The 17,442-nt window shown below is 34.9% G+C and overlaps 2 protein-coding genes across 9 annotated transcripts in view; one reads left to right on the top strand and one right to left on the bottom strand.

Moving 5' to 3' along the window:
• Window positions 1-5,124, top strand: part of LOC111509861 (zinc finger protein Paris) — a 64,510-nt gene extending 59,386 nt beyond the window's left edge. For 3 of the 7 annotated variants that reach the window (XM_074178318.1, XM_074178317.1, XM_023165706.2), the window contains exons 2-4: window positions 960-1,070; window positions 1,253-2,191; window positions 4,888-5,124. In XM_074178318.1, the coding sequence (XP_074034419.1) occupies window positions 960-1,070; window positions 1,253-2,167 (1,026 nt within the window). In that variant the 3' untranslated portion in view covers window positions 2,168-2,191; window positions 4,888-5,124. Of the gene's footprint in view, window positions 1-72; window positions 257-398; window positions 902-959; window positions 1,071-1,252; window positions 2,192-4,887 lie in introns of those variants that run through there. The other 4 variants (XM_074178320.1, XM_074178319.1, XM_074178321.1 and 1 more) reach the window with 4 other exon arrangements.
• A 6,353-nt stretch (window positions 5,125-11,477) lies between these two features.
• The window catches only part of LOC111509857 (adenosine deaminase-like protein), a 44,377-nt gene continuing 38,412 nt past the window's right edge, over window positions 11,478-17,442 (bottom strand). For both annotated transcript variants that reach the window (XM_074178327.1, XM_074178326.1), the window contains exons 7-11: window positions 15,889-16,078; window positions 15,637-15,690; window positions 15,472-15,586; window positions 15,318-15,415; window positions 11,478-11,985 (exon numbers count right to left, since the gene is read on the bottom strand). In XM_074178327.1, coding sequence (XP_074034428.1) covers window positions 11,888-11,985; window positions 15,318-15,415; window positions 15,472-15,586; window positions 15,637-15,690; window positions 15,889-16,078 — 555 coding nt within the window. In that variant the 3' untranslated portion in view covers window positions 11,478-11,887. The remainder of the gene's footprint in view (window positions 11,986-15,317; window positions 15,416-15,471; window positions 15,587-15,636; window positions 15,691-15,888; window positions 16,079-17,442) is intronic.

Here is a 17,442-nt window from a genome sequence, read left to right on the forward strand (position 1 = left end):
TATTTCTATCACAACACTTACGAATAATATTGATCCCTTTAATGCTATAGTGTGTACAATATTTTTTGTTAGTCCATGTTTAGCTCACACAAACAAACTGGAGGGTTTGCCCACGTGTAATTGTCCGTATGAAAAACACGGTGTGCTCAAATCCAAACCACAAACGGACCTTGTTTGGCATTGGAACTTATTAATAGGCATTGCAAATGCCAATCTAATTGGAAATTGTACACGTTTAAGATGAATTGGCATATCTGTAAGTATAATAAGTATTCCTGACATTAATATATTTTTACCTCGGACTTGCTATTTAAAATGCTGGCTGCGACAACGTTTTTCATTATTTTTTGATGACACAGCCGTGGCGGATTCAAATTACGGAGGGATAGAACTTTCAGTTGTAAATTATGCGGTGGTATGCCTGGCAAATGATTTCGAAAACTCTGTTTAATAATTCACAGCTTCGGTGGCATCGCGAACTGTATCTACGCTGGATGGATAAACAATAATATTGACCGAAAACTGTGTATGCTTATTGTGTGAGAGAGATAGGAGACCGGCTTCGTTCTTATATACCTACTCCGTGTTGTTTACTGTGTGAGAAATGACGCCGGTAGAGGCCTGGCGGGAATATTTGATCGATGATCTGGGTTAAAAATGATTAAATTACTTTTAAAAAATAGAGATTGATGATAGAAGGGTAAAAATTGAGGGCTGTATGTATTTTCAATGTATATATTTTCAAAAATTACAAACAAACAATTTTCTCCAAAAAAAAATTAAGTTTTGGGGTGAAAACCATTGTCACTTAGGGATATGAACAATAGATCAAAATAAATTTACAGACCTACCGAATATACACATGAAATTTCATGGAAATCAGTTGAACCTTTTCCGAGGAGTACGGCAACTAACATTGTGACAAGAGAATTTTATTTATTAGTTTTTTTTTATTTCAGATACACTATAAAGACGTTATATCGCAAAAAATTTGCTCAGAATGCTATCAGTTGGCTAAGATCACTTATGGATTCCGAGAGATGTCTATAAAAAGCAACAAAATTTTGAAGGTACAGCCGATTTCTTTTGATACCAAAAAATTTCTGATGATTTCAAGAATACTGGACTATTCATTTATCATATTTGTTTGGCAACTTCTAAACGAAAAGTGTGATTAGTATTTTTAACGCACGCAACGATTATTGACTCATCCTATGTAAAACCTAAAATGAAATATTGTTTCGATTTTTAGGATAGATATAAAACTTTACACCAAACCTCATATATCACGGACTGTACGGTAAAAGAGGAAGGAGTGGAACCAAAGGTAATCGAGAAAAATGTCAATGAGACAATTTTAAATATTCATCCCACTATAAGAGATGTTTATAAAACACATCCCAATATCATGTTACCAAGAATAAGCCTGCAATTTCATGTTAATCCTTCAGTTGTTATGGAAGTGGATAGCGTACAGAATTACTTGAAAAGACAAGAGAAGAAACCTGCATCAGAATCGCTGAAAACAATTGCGACCTATGAACCAGCAAAGACCATCGAACTTTTCAATAGTATTGATACCTTGAAAACAGTTTCTAGTTGCACTGCAGTCTTGAATATGTCCAATCTCAAAAGTCAAAGAGTACAAGTACAAGATCTGGACAAGAATATTGACAAACCACCAGAAAAACCTATAACGAATGAATCTAAACCAGAAAAAACTTCAGTCAAAATTCCCAAAGAGGAAGTTACAAAGCCTAAAAGAATATTATCAGAAGATTCATGGTCAGAAAAGGTTTTGAAAAAAATTTCACTCGCCGGTCCAACTGAAACAATGTCAAATAATAGTAATAGTAGTAGTAACGATTCCAGCATGTTATATGTTGAAAAATCCATGCCATTATTCATATGTGAAATTTGCGACTCTGTTCATAATACGTTAGGAAATCTGAGAAGACATATGCTGAATCACTTACATTGCCAATTTTGTAAGTGTAGGTTCAAATCACTGGAAATGAAGAGAGAACACGTAGAAAGTTCATGCATAAAAAAAAATTCAATGAAAAGTCAAGTATCAGTTGATATGAAAAAAATTGAATTGAATATGCAGACCCGGCATGCATATCCAAATGCCTTTGTAGACTTTCCTTCATTGCCTTCAATTTGAGAATTGAAAGCTGATGATTCGCATGTAAGTAAGAACAAAATTGACATTGAAAATGAGTTGTAGGAATGATTTCACGCAATGCTTTTTAGGGTTAAAAGAGCCATTGCCAGAATGGAATCTCTACATAAATATTCTTGTTTACTTTTCAAGTTATACCTACTTCTTTTGGCGCGTTAGGGAAAAATGATGGAGTAAATTTTTACGATACGCGCGCACATCGTCACGGAAAACCGACATCCTGAAGTTAGCTTCTTCTTCATTAATTTATTTATATGGCCGTTGCTTCTCAGTCGAGCGCATTCAGCCAGACTCCACCTGTCCATAGTGAACAGAAGCTTCGTCCGGGGGCGCAGCTGTCTTGATCGAGGAAATGCTGTCACCCTAAGTTTTCTGATTCACTTTCATTTTCAAACACTAGTCGCTAGTCCTCACAGTATGACTTTCACAAATGACACATCTATTATCGCACTGACGACCTCGTCGAATCCGTCGACATCCAGCCTAGTTACTGGCGTAGGGGGCCGCCAATTTTCCCAAAATGTCTTTCATTTCAATATTTATTCGGACTTTACCTTATTCATCAACAAAACACCTCATTTTGTACTCCACGACCACGACATCCATGTGCCATTTTTGAGGACGGTCGATATCGGTACAACCGTCCTCTGTCGCGATCGGTAAAGAAGTTCCTGAAGTAAGCTAGTAACATTTTAGTTTTTCAAAAAAGTTACCAACAGAGTGAAAGTAAAGACATCTATGTAAGTTTGCTTATATATATATATATATATATATATATATATATATATATATATATATATATATATATATATATATATATATATATATATATACAGCGTGACTCACAGTCGATGGTAGGTTACACGTTTCTGGAAAACGCAAAATAAAACATAATAATGTAGATGAACTGGAAAATTATATTGAAACTATAATTCATAGAATTGATGGCCAACTAGTGTCAAGGGAAGGGCCCAACTATATGTTCAACAAGAAGGTGGTGTTTTTGAATATTTACTCGATATTTATAGCTCTTTATTCGCCAAAACAAAGAAATATTTCGTACTAGTCTACACAAAAGTCGCTCATTTTCAACTTTTGGAAGAAAAGTGGCATAAGCTTTGTTGTTGAGAATGTTATTACAAATCGAAATGCATGATAAAACATAGGGTGTTTCATTTGGAAATATATTACTTCATGGAATATTTTGAAGAGCTACTGTCAATTTTTTTTTCGGTATCGAGAAGGCCATTAAAAATGTTACTAGTTTGACTATTTAACCGAATTCGTAGCATCAATAACAATGGAGTTTGTGATCGTGAAGGATTTAATGATCATTATTATCATTATGTCAGAACATAAAAAATTATCAATAATTTACATAGAGTTTCAACAGGTTTGGACAAGTTGATCATAAACATACATAAAGCAATCCAATAGTTCCCAATTCAAGAGATCTCCAAATTTAGCAGAACAATCAGAAGAACATAATCATGACGTTACAAAAGATGCCAGTTTTTGTTCTCCAGCTTTACATAAGTGAAAAACGAACTTGCGCCATATATCTTTATTTATCGGATTGATCTTAAAAACCTGTCAAATGAGAGCACTGATTAGTTTGTGATTCGATGGTTGGAACTTGATTTCATGCAAAAAGAAGTCAAATGACAAATGTCACAGAGATGCTTTCAAAGTTTGTTTCATTTGTAATCTTAATTAGCCTCTACTACTTGAAAGTGAAGGCGATGATATCTCCCCTTACGAAGACACCATCTATCGGATCAACAGAATACGGAAGTGGTCCGATAGAAAGCCAAGCCTCAACATCGACATCCGAACGTAATTAGTCCTTTGTCTGTCTTCAGCTTTCTCTGCAAGGAAGCCAGATGAATCCGGAGCCCAAGAGCTCGTGATTCAACACCAGACAGCGCTGATTCAACCCGTGAAGGTATCATCAGCGGTGCTAGGCTGAAACACACAACTGTCCTTGTCATTTGGCGGTCGATGTCGAAATGATGACGACTATTTCAAGTCTCAGAACGCTGATTGATATATAAACTGATTATTTGACTCTAGACCAGGACTCTTATACGTTTCTTCAACTCTGTAGGAGAGTGCAGCACAGAAATATCTTAAAATGCGAAGGTGTATACAATTTTTGATCAGTTCACCATTTTTCTTTCCTGTGTTCCGGATCTACACTCATGAATGCGAAAGTAACTCACTTAACACTCAAAATTCGGTATATAGGTACTTCTTAGGTCTTAGATGCGCATTAAGAAAGAATTTTCAAATATTCCAACTGGGGAGCCCCCCGTGTGAGTAAACGGGGCGCGTTTACATATAAAAATTACGTTTTCATCACTGTTTCTCAGTATACCGCTAAATTTTCGGAGGCTGAAATTTTGTATGTAGGTTCGTTTTATGTTGTAGATGTGCAATAAGAAATGATTTTTTAATATTTGAACTGGTGCGCCAGCCGGGTGGAGTTGGGGTTTGTTTCAGTAGACGAGATTACTAACATCTGGAAAAAATACCACCACCTCTAGAAGAGTGAAGAAATTGTAGGATTAGGAAAATATTTTTCTCGACATTATTTATTATAACTCTTTGATATTATTGCATTATCATCTTGATTATTTTATTTTACTGTATTTGTTTGTATATAATTGACATTTTCACTTATCAATTTATTTTTATTTCAGGTCGCAATTATTCCACTTCAAGCAGATTGAACAACACTTGAAAACCTGAATAATACAAAGCCTATAAAGGCATAAAATGAAGGTTAGGAAAGATTTGAGGGCATAGACTAGTTAACAACGATATCAAACGTTTTTCATATTTGTTTCATGCAATCTAAAAAAATGAGCATACAATTATTGTTCAAGAAGAACTAAATCAAAAAAAGTTATTCAATATACACTTCTAATTCCAATGAATGAGTTAACCTTATGTCTGTTTCACGAGGATGGAAATTGTGACATTTCCTTAAAGTTCCGTAAAATTGAAAAACTGGCAACTGAGGAATATTTCCATCATCACCGTATAGAGTGTTTACTTCTATATGGTGCCATCATAGTATTTATTACATCATAAACTGGTACCATTACACAATTGGTACCATTCTCACAAAATTGGATGGTTTTAGATCAGGGGTCTCCAAACTAGGGTCTGCGGGCCAAATCCGGCCCGCCAGTGTCATCAATCCGACCCGCGACAGCCAATGATTTATTGTCATGAATCTGGCCCGCGACAGCCAATGATTACCTAATTGTTGTTACTATTGCTGTGATAAGTTGAAGAAGAAAACAGAATGATAATTACTCGGTTTTATTTACGTGCAAGGTAAAACTTAACGACAGAAATGATGACAAAGAAAACTTAACTTAAGTATCTAAGTTTAAGCATATTAATAACTAACAAATAATTGAAATGAATCACAGTAAAACAAAAACACTAATGAGATTTATGTAATTGTGATTTTCCACCAACAATACTTTGTAGTTGTGGATCAATTTTACTTGTACCAATTATCAAAAGAGATTTAAGATGCTCATCGGTTAATTGAGATCTGTAAACATTTTTTGTGTACTTCATCTTGGAAAACGTTTTCTCACACAAGTAAGTAGTACCAAAAACAGAAAACAACCCACAAGTAAATTTATGCAAATTATCAAATTGTTCCAGTGGAAGACTCTTATAAAATTCCAACAAAGATGAATTTTGATATTTGTTCTTAAGCATATCACTGCACCGTAAATCAATAATTTCCATTTGGACTTCCGGAGACAGGGTTTCAATGTCAGAATCAAAAGGATTTTGAAAAAGCTTAATTTCATTCGCAATGACATCAAAATCTGAAAAACGAGTATCAAAATTTATCTTCAAAGCACTCAGTTTCGATTGCAAAATTGACGGGAAATTCAGTCTCTGTAGTGTGGCTGAATATTTCACATGTTTCAAAATGTGTGAAACATTTTTTTACGTAATTGCGATTGAAATAGTATTATTTTCTGCCTGAAGGATTTGATATTGGTGTATAAATCAGAGAGAAGCTGATTTTCTCCTTGCAATCTCAAATTCAGTTTTAAAAAATCTGTCTGTTTTAAAAACTGTTTTTTCGTTAATCAGCTGCCGCCCTCATACGAACGACAACTCTCAGAAGTTGAGAAACTTGTGCGAGCTAAGGACTAACGAGGTCTTACCTTTTAACGTGTGATTCCTAACACGGTTGCAGAATCATTCCAGCTTCAACCAGATAAATTATCTCGAGAAAAATATCTGGTCGAGGCGGGAATCGAACACACGACCTTCCGATCGTGAGTCGGACGCACTACCACCGCGGCCAATTCGTTCATATGATTTGTCAAATCGACATAGAAGGCTAACTTCCACATCCATTCACTACTTTCTAAATCGGCAAAAGGGCGCTGCTTCTCATTAAAAAAAAATTCGATCTCTGCTCGAAGTTCAAAAAAGCGCTTAAGGACTTTTCCGCAACTAAGCCAGCGTACGACAGTATGATATGGTAAATCATTTTCTCCAATCTGTGGAATAAACTCGCGGAATTGTCGGTGATTCAGCCCAGTGGATCTGATGAAGTTAACAACTGATATGACTGGTTTCAGAACTTCAGATATATCCAAACATTTTCCGCACAAGGACTGTTGATGAATGATACAATGTAAGACTAATGGTTTTGAACCACTATTATTTTGTACAGCCTTTGACACAAGTGCAACCACTCCTTTGTTTTTACCATACATATTTTTGCCTCCATCAGTTGTTATAGATTTCAAATTTCTCCATCGAAGGTTCTTTTTATTAATGGCATTTTCAAATCTCTTAAAAATATCTGCTCCAGTTGTCGTGCCGTGAATACTATCGATATCAAGAAGTTCTTCATACACTTCATAGCTTTTATCTACTCCGCGAATAAAAATCAACACCTGAGCAGTATCTGACACATCCGTTGACTCATCCAATGCTAGAAAAAACCACTCATGATGTCCATTTTTGTCCGACAGTTGAAATGATATATTTTCTGCGTTGTCTTGCACCCTCCGAGCCACGGTGTTTGCTGAACAACTGACACTTTTAAATAAATTTACCTTTTCGGGGCATATTTCTTCGGCTACTGCAATCAAGCATTCTTTTATCATTTCCCCATCGGTGAATGGTTTGCCCCGTTTTCCGATTTCAAGAGCCACACGAAAGCTGGCGCGAGTTGCAGACTCTCGTTCAGTATTCGCTTTGGTAAACAAAGATTGCTGCGATTTGAGTTCGCGTTTCAAAGCTTCAAATTTTTCCTTCCGCAAACTTCCTGTATACTTGGAGTAACTTTGAAGATGTTTCGATTCATAGTGTCGTTTAATGTTATAGTCTTTGAGAACAACTATGGTTTCATTACAAATTAAACATAGCGCCTTATTACTGGATTCAATCACAAAATACTGCAAGTTCCATTTTTCTTGGAACGTTCTGCATTCACAGTCGATTTTTCTCTTCTTTTCCATACTAACAAATCACATATAAAAACAATAAGTCAAATCAAAATACTTTTATTGACGGGTGTTACTTTATTTCACAATAGACAGTTTCGCTTCCTTCGCCTTTTCTACGTAGACTAACTCGCAGTTGCGCCGATAGCCTTTTTATATGCAATTATTACTGCCATCTCGAGATGATCGGAATACACTAGCTAGAACCAGAACTTTCTCGAACCAACGCGGTAATTTCAAATATTTAATTACGCCTAATGTCACCTAGCGGGTTGCTGAAAAAGAGAGTACATAGTACCACTACTCGCCACTAGATGTCGTTAAGTGTCACAATACACAATAATAATTGAAATGCAAAAAAAGTGCAAGTTTGCTTAGGTCATGCACTTTGCGACTATCCTAGTCTAGAAATATACTTAGGGGCAGAAATTGGCCCTGGAAAAAACTGAAAAAAATCATTATGGCCCGAAGGCTTCAAAGTTTAGAGACCCGTGTTTTAGATCATCGTTTAGTTATTTTATATTACTATTAGTAGCCGCCGATTGCCCAAAATAACTTCTAACATGCATGTCAAAAATTATGACAGTACGAAATGTCTCCTATAACAATATCAGAAGCATCTGCAGTCAACAGGCTGCAACTATGCATATCTCTATAGAAAACAAAGGCGTTGTTATGGCTCATCAAAGCTGAGAAATCTATTATGAATATTTCTTATTCCCTACAATGTACGTATACATACAATGTGAATATATTATGATAATGCCAAATGAAATGAATTCGATAGTTATTAAACAGATCTACGTTCAAAAAACTGTGCAGTCACGTCGATTGAAATTTTGTTACGCACGTTTTTCAAAGGATGTGTTCTGCAACAGTCAAATTCATATCCTGATCCATCAAACCCACAAGTTCCAGCAAATATGGTACAATTTCAGCAGGATTAGACTTCTTATGGGAAGATCAAAAAGTTTTGATCTTCCTTTTGAAGATGATCACTTGGTGATCGAAACACGTGTCGAGGTGTTAAAATAACGGCTTGGTGTTGGGAAAAAACTCCAATGATATTTAAAGATTATATATACGTCACTATCAACAACTACAGTCGCCAGCTTTGTATTATATATAAACTATGTTATCAACTCCTCAGATCACCTATGACTCTACTACCTTCATCTATAGTCTATTTCAAAAGAGTGTAGAGTAATAAAATCTCATTAAGTATTCAAAAGCGCTACAGGGTGATCCGTCAATAAATTCTGTCACTTCCCTAGTCCGCATTGCAAAATTATGTCGTTTCATAAAGAGCAGTTAGGTATCACCCTGTTTTAAGGGATTTGTCCATTGTTATCGACGGATAAATACTGAGCCAGAGGCGCGCTAGTGGGATAATTGCCAAAAGAATATGCATTCATAAAAATTATATTAAAGGAAATAAAAATTTAATACAGCAGAACAGTGTTATTAAAAAAATATAAAATGTAACAATAAAATATATACGAACCGAAATCGGGAAATACTCACAAACACACACGAACGAACTTTACGTATTGAAACACTTGTGGGGACTTTAAATCAATTTATTCACAAAAACGACAAGAACTTTACTGGATACGTTATTACAATTTGACACTTGAACAATACTAAAACTGTGAACTTCCCTTAACGTTTTACAACACTCTATTTATACCCTAATTGAATGTTCTAGAGATTACTAGGTACAATTTTCGAGAACCTTCCGAGAAAATAATTATTCAGACTACCCTTAATTCTAAACCCTAACCTAAGCAAAAGTGTCACTGTCACTGATACACTGGTCTCTGTCCAGATTGCTTATCCCGCTACAGTATATTTACAATTCAATTAAATTATTCTACATCAGTATAGTCTTCATCCGAAGAACTGTCATCATCCCCTGGTGTTATAATTATAGGGTCAACCACCTGATCGACCAAGTTGTCCAGTTCCCACATTTTATCTTCCTCTTTTAAAACATGCTGGATTGCTTTTTGCCAGTTTTCTGATGTGATTTCCATAATGGCTTGATCAAACAATACCTTGACATCTTTCATTTTAAATGTGGTATTGTGCCTTGCAACATATCCTTTAACTTGTGCCCATATAAGTTCTATAGGATTTAATTCGCAATGATATGGCGGTAGGCGCAGCACAGTTACTTTATACTTTTCTGCTACATCTTCTACGGCATATTTCATGAAGCGAGATTTATGTTGTTTTACTATGGCTAGTAGTTCCTTCTTTACTGAATTCGTCTCAAACTGAATACCTTTATTTGACAGCCAGTTAATAATTTCTTGCTTTCTCCAAGCTGAAGTTGGTACCTTCTCTAAGCGCCTTGAATGGTAGCTTGCATTATCCATAACCACGACCGAATCATTTGAAAGAAATTTTAACATTTCCCCGAAGTAGTCTTCGAAGACATCCGAATTCATGTCCTCATGATAATCTCCCGTCCGGCACGACTCAAAGCTTAACAAACCTTCTTTTAAAAATCCGTCTTCGCTTCCAATGTGAGCAATTATAAGCCTCTTCCCTTTTCCCGAAGGCACTTTAATACCCGTCGAAAGGCCTTCTATGAAAACTTGGCGAGAACTTGTTATATTTTTATCTTGCCACATTTTTTTGACTATATAACCTTCGTTTATCCACGTCTCATCAAGATAAAAAATTTTCTTTTGCTCTCTGCGGTACTGCTTTATAGTTGTCAAATATTTTCGTCTCCAGCAAACAATTTCATCACTTTCCAGTAATAGTGCCTTTCGATTGTGCTTTTCCCAGGCAAAATTCATACTTTTTAAAGTTTTCCATAAAAGTTTTCTGGATATCAAAGGAATATCGTTATCTTGGCTTATCTCGATAAATATTTTTTCAAGAGTGGGTATTTCCTTTTTAAAATGAAACGAATGAACTTTTCTTCGAATGTCACATTTGGTGTCTTCATCTAAGATTTTTATTGGTCTTCCTGATTTTCTCTTGCATGGACTTACCTGGCCTGATATCTTTCTTTCTCGCAATAATTTAAAAATCGTGGACTGTCCAATTCCAGTCATTCGGGCACATCGCTCAACACTTTCTTGCACAGACAAACTAGGGTGATCGTGTTTTATGCAATCATATACATTTAAAATTATAACTTTTTCGCAAACAGATAGCGGAGAATTTTTTACACTTCTTTTCTTTGGAGTAAATGTCCCCATTTTATAACTTTTTCACTATTTCTATATCACAATATCACTGTACGTTTAATTGGTGTAGTAACAATGACTATTATAACTCGAATGTTTAAGACACCATTACAATATATTTAAACCCTTTTTCTTAATTACCTGGGTTTAATAGGTATTGCATGATTGGTGGGCAGGGTCAAAAAGGGATTATTATAATGACATGGCACCTCGGAACTAAGTGTTTACCCTTTTTTGAGAAATCATGCTCAAGTATATGAACCCAAATTGCATATTAAATAAGTTTACAAGAACCACTAAAATTAATCTTAATCTTTTTTTAAGAAATTTTACTTACCTAAATACATGTAGGTACTTAGTTTTAGACCAAATTACTTCCCAAAAATGGCCTTTTATTATTATCTATGTCTGTAATTTTTAATTTACTTTAATTATTAAGTTTAATAATCCTAAGATTTGCCTACGCCCATGGACCACAACGAAATTCAGGCAAATTTTATGACACTTCATGATTTATTACTCTACACTCTTTTGAAATAGACTATAGTTGAATTCAGAATAGAATAGTGCTTACTTCTAATAGGATATCGTATAAGAAAATCATATTAAATGTGTGTATACATCCAAACACTAATGTGCATTTTCATGTAAAATATCCTCAACTTCATATTTGTAAAACTAGAACTACTACATCAAAACATCTAAATTATTTGAAAAAACAGTTCATATTCATGTGTGAAATTTCAGGCAACAAAAAGTTGTTTACTTGTATATGCACTATTCGACTATATGTGCTTCTAAAACCAGCAAAATGTGCACCGAAAGATTTTTTCATATAGGTAATGAGTACAAGATTGGTTGACATGATGAATAAATATTATTGCTAAACGTTTTAAGTAATGATATCCATCTACTTTAATATATCAGCAGATATTGCCATTGCTCATACAATATTTGTTGATCGTAGAACCACTCTTGAAATGTAAATTATTTCATTAGTTCGCCTTTTTTCTTAAACACAATAGATAAATGGTTTCTATTCCGCTAAGAAGTGAAGCTCCAATAAAAAGTCCTGCCGTTCCTCCAATAGAAACTGAAAAAAAGGATTCTATAAATGATAATAATAATAAATTCTATTATTTTAAGATTATGAGTTCCTTCACATCCAACTGTTTATAGTCCGTTCATAATTTGTTGATAGCTCACTGCAAGTTTGACCCTCATTAGAGAACTGAAATACAGAGAGGACAGCTGATATGATATAATAACAAAAACCAAACTAAAACTGGCAGTTTAAGATGTTTTCGACTAACCCACCTTGTATCTGAAGAAATACAATACAGCTATAAAACTTTCAATCCGATTATGTAGGTATTTTGAGTGGAAATGAGTGACCAGTGTCGTAGAGTATATGATTAAAACATTAGTTACTTTAAATAAATATATTAATATTCTTAAACTGTAGGTACTGTAAACTGTATTTTTATTTAAAAAAAATTCTTTATTTTATTCAAAAATAATAAGTTACTTGCAATTTGTAAAAGATACATTTATTTAATTAATACCTATTTTTAAATGATATAAACTACGATTACTTACAAAAACTATTCAAATTCAAAATAAACAGGATCATCTTCGGAATCCGAGTCGTCTTGCAGGTTAATAATTAGCGGTTGTGTCTCTACAGTCGCATCAATTATATTGTCAAGATCCCACATTTTTTGTTCTTCTTCTATTGCATGTCTTACTGCATCTCGCCAATTTTGTTCTGTAATATGTTGTAAAGACTCATATAACAATTCACGTACACCTTGTATTTTATATGACGTATTTTTTCTAGCCACATAGCTTTTCATTTATGCCCAAATGAGTTCAATTGGATTTAATTCGCAGTGGTAGGGTGGAAGTCTAAGGACTGTGATGTTTCGTCTTTCCGCCATTTTGTCAACTACGTATTTCTTGAACTTAGATTTGTGTTGCCGGGCAATTTTTAAAAGTTCTGCTTTAACCATTCCATCTTCGTAAGGCAGGGACTTATTCCGCATCCAGTCAATGATATCCTGTTTCTTCCACGCAGTCGTTGGAAGTCTTTCAACTAGTCGTGAATGATAAGGTGCATTATCTAATACTATAATTGAGTTTGGTGGTATATGTTCAATCATCTGCTCAAAATACTCTTCGAAAACATCAGCTGTCATCTCCTCGTGATAGTCTTTTGTGCTTTTGGATTCAAATTCCAACAAACCATGCTTAGCAAATCCTTTTTCACTGCCAATGTGAGAAACTATTAATCTACTGCCTTTACCAGAGGGTGGGGAAATACCAGTAGACCAACCTTCCATAAAGGCTTGCCTGGAGCTTGATATATTTTTATCTGTCCAAATTTTTGTGAGAGTATGACCTGCGTTTACCCACGTTTCGTCCTGATAGTAAATTGGCCTTCCTTCAGCCCGAAATTTTCGTATAGATCTTAGATACTTTCTTCTCCAACATATTATCTCTTCCCGGTCAATCAAAAGTGATTTTCGGTCTGATTTCTCCCACCGGAAATTTAATTCTTTTAAAACTTGCCACAATTTGGTTCGTCCGACATGAGGCAAATCCGGGTCGTCTCTAACTTCTTGTAAAATTTTGTTTAAGTTGGGTATTTCTTTTTTGTAAAAAAATTCGTGAATTTTCCTTCGAATACCATTTTTGGGAAATTCATCAATTTCAATAGTTTTTCTCCCCCTCTTTAAGTATTCGTTGGTATTTGGGTTAGCTATACCTTTTTGTTACGCGGGTTACGCCCGTCATGTTGGCACAACTCTTGATTATGTTCTGAACAGTGTTTGTGGGATTCTGAGAAACCAGAGCATCGTGAACGTTCAAAACAATAGTCTTCTCTCTTGGTGAATAGACAGACTTACTGACTGTACGCAACAGTACCGGTGTAAAACTTGATGATGTTGATGATGATGACGAAGCCATCGCAAGCAATCAAACAAAACAAGCAGGAACGAAAGGTACGTATATGTTTGAAGGAATATGAAAAAAAGTTACTCACGCACTGCACAAAATTCGCAAAATAAATATTAGAGACGTTAATTACTGCCGTAGACGCCGGAACACCAACGAGCCGTAAATTAAATGCGATTAAAAAATGTACTAAACCAAAAATTATTTTCGTTCGTAACAACTTCACCCTCTCAAGGCAAGTTTCGAATATAAACTGAAGCTTTATATTTAATGAATAAACACCTCAGGAACCTCCGCCTATGATTTTACGAGTTTTACGACCGTTTTATGACTTGGGCCCTCATTTTGTGCTATCGACAAATTATGAACGGACTATAGATATCTTTCATGCAGTGTTGTCTAAGGACATGTCGAAGCCCTTGAACACACATCAATTTGCGGTCCTGTTAGAATATTAACAAATTATAACCGACTGCAGTAAAGTTGTCTACAATACTGACAAAAAGGTTGAAAACAAGTAAAACAGCCTGAGATTCACAAGATATAATTTGTTTTTTTATTTCAAATACTATGCTATGTTTTATAACCCTGTTTCATTTGCATCATTTTTAACACTTTCATTACTCTCTCGGTGGGCGCTGTGCTGTTGTATTAAACCAAACTCAGTGTTGCTAAATTTTTCTGATTTTTGAATGCAAACAAAAAACATTTCATAGTATCGAATATTTGAAGAGTACCAATTTCTCTGAAATTTGTATATTGCTGGAAAATTTTTCTATAATAAAATCAACAGTTTTTCACACTCGTAAAATTACTGGAATACCTTTATAACACTTACTTCAACAAGTTTATTCATTGTTCACCACGTATTTCTGCTAAATGAATAGTATTTTTAGTCAGTCATTTTACCTCGAAAAAGGTTAATATATTCAATGTTGGAAAATTATTTTAAGAAAATCAAAATATAAATGGAGAACTAGTACCATTATGATTATTCACAATTTGATTCCAATTCAAAGTCACAGACAGACAACTGTTTCAGCCGCTTGGACATCATCAGTACTGGGTGAGCGGTTTTCGCTTGACGAAAATGCAAAAAAACAATCTTTGAACTCGACAACTGCGTTAACAGATATATGGGAAGCACTCAAGTAATGCCATCATTAGGTTGTGATTTAACAACTGGGTCCAATGTTGTCCTTATTACGATCTTTTTAAATCTTGAGTTTGGTAAAGACTGCATGAAAACGAAAATATAAATAGAGAAGTACCATTATGATCATTCACAATTTGATTCCAATTTAAAGTCGAAGGCAAACAACTGTTTCAGCCTCTTGGGAATCATCAGTACTGGGTAAGCGGTCTTCGCTTGAAGACAATGCAAAAAAACAATATTTGAAACCGACAACTGCGTTAGCAGAAATATGGGAAGCACTCAAGTAATGTCATTAATAGGATGTGATTTACCAACTAAATCCAATGTTGTCCTTATTACGATCCTTTTAAATCTTGAGTTTGGCAAAGACTGCATCCTTATATTGATTTCGCTTTGAGCTGTCTTCAGCCTGTAAAAAAAGTACAAAATGTATGTTCTTAAGTATCACAAAAAAACAAAACTAACACTTTTGTGTCGGAAACTACTTTGTACTCTGGCTCTACACATGAAGGTAAGCAATCACAAACAAGACCGGGTTTATCCAACCCAGTACCCTTGGCATGTAATCGATTCACCGTTTCTGTAATTGAAAAGAGTTTTTATCTCAAACTTGGTGAGAAACTTGCTTACCAAAATTGTCAGTAAGACACTTCAGCCCCTCCATATCACAGTACTTAATTCTATCTGAAAAAAAAGAAAATAATCATTTTCATTAAGTGAAGAGCGAAATTTTGGGTTTCAATACCCAAAAATAAAAAAAGAGTAATCACAATAACGTAATTCTAATAATGTAACTGATATGTTGAATATGTATATAATCATTGAATATAAGACCACATCATACCTAAAATGTTAAAGTGAACAAAAGAAAATGAGACTTACTGTACTTGGGCATCAAATGGTGAGTGCAATTACATAGTTCTATATGATTTTCTGCGTGGCATTGTACAACACAAGTAGAATAACTGTAATGATCGTGTACCACCAATTCCTCATTTTCCCATGGAAATTTACATCCGCGTTTATAAACAGGTATGTTGTATACATTCTCGTCATTGCTTATCTCTATAACCTAAAATGATGTTAGACTTATATTAGACCCACCAATCCCTACACCCACCCACTTCTTTGCATGTATGAAAACATGAGCATGGAAACGATTGATGAAGCTATTGCATAGCGAAACACGTGTTGAGGTTTTATCAACTGTCTAGTGGAAATTTCACAATGAAGTGTTACTTGAATTGGTCTAAAGTATTGAATAATAGACTAGAATTCTCCATTGATCTATGTAAAGTAGACGAATTCTAATGACACATGGTTAATAAAACGTTTTGGAATTGATCAAACCATCATCTGACGATGTCAAGACATTTTATCAGACGTACCTGCACGACTCACAAAAACAAATTACCACAACAAGTGAATTTAATTTAAATTGGAAAACAATATTGCACTTAAGTCATTTATTACGAACAATAACCAACGAATTGAGACGAGCAGAACGCTGACTCAGACATTGAATTTCACCGTTGTTAGATCAAAAGATTGTCTCGACTTGTCAGAACACCGCTGAGTGAACATTTAAAGTAAAATAAATTTAAATTTACATTTAAAGTAAAACACCGATCGTAAATATTCATTTACGATCGGTGTTTTAACTATTTTCTTATTCCTATTTGGAAAAGTGCATTCACGGAATCCGTATAAGTCAGGGGTCATATAGTACCTACGATGACGTCAATGATATCCTGATCAAATACTTTCTTCATTTGACCGACCTGAATTATGTCAAAAGTTACCAGAAAGCTGTAGGAATCAGAGGAGTTTCTTCTGATATCCAGCACTTGGCACTTTATGATGAATCATCGCAGGGTCCTGAAAAATTCCAAAATCGACAAAACGATGTGGTATATAGAAAGTTTATGAATTTTTACGCAAATTCGTTTTTTGTATACTACCACAACTTACTGAGTCGTTTCACCATTATTCTCGTTGGTGCTTGTGTCGGTGTTGGCTTCGAGAACCAACTCGTGTCAAGCGATTCGTTTACTTTGTCCCGATTCGTAGACAATGATGGGAATATGGAAAGGTTCGGGAGAACTACTTAAAACAAGGATGATTTTCTTCGTAAAACTCGCAAATCTATCACCAGAGCGCGCACTTGGTTAACAAATTCTTTCAAGTTACGTCTATATTCGTTAAAAAAAATTCTCACTGAACTCCGCACATCCAGTAATTTCTGTTGAATCGACTTTTCTCCCCTACTTCCATAACTTACTTGTCTACATTTACATTGTTCCATAATGTCCTACATCCTCGACTAACACATGTAAGCGCGTTCTCAACCACAAAAACGCTAGCACGCAGCTCCACTCGCAGCGCAACCTCAGTTTTTTTTACCAGCCGCGTTCCAAACTACCGAATGTCAAGACT

This window comes from Leptinotarsa decemlineata, unplaced genomic scaffold, assembly GCF_025532065.1.
Source record: "Leptinotarsa decemlineata unplaced genomic scaffold, Ldec_3_MD MMD2_tig00003736_RagTag_RagTag, whole genome shotgun sequence".
NCBI classification, from domain to species: domain Eukaryota; kingdom Metazoa; phylum Arthropoda; class Insecta; order Coleoptera; family Chrysomelidae; genus Leptinotarsa; species Leptinotarsa decemlineata.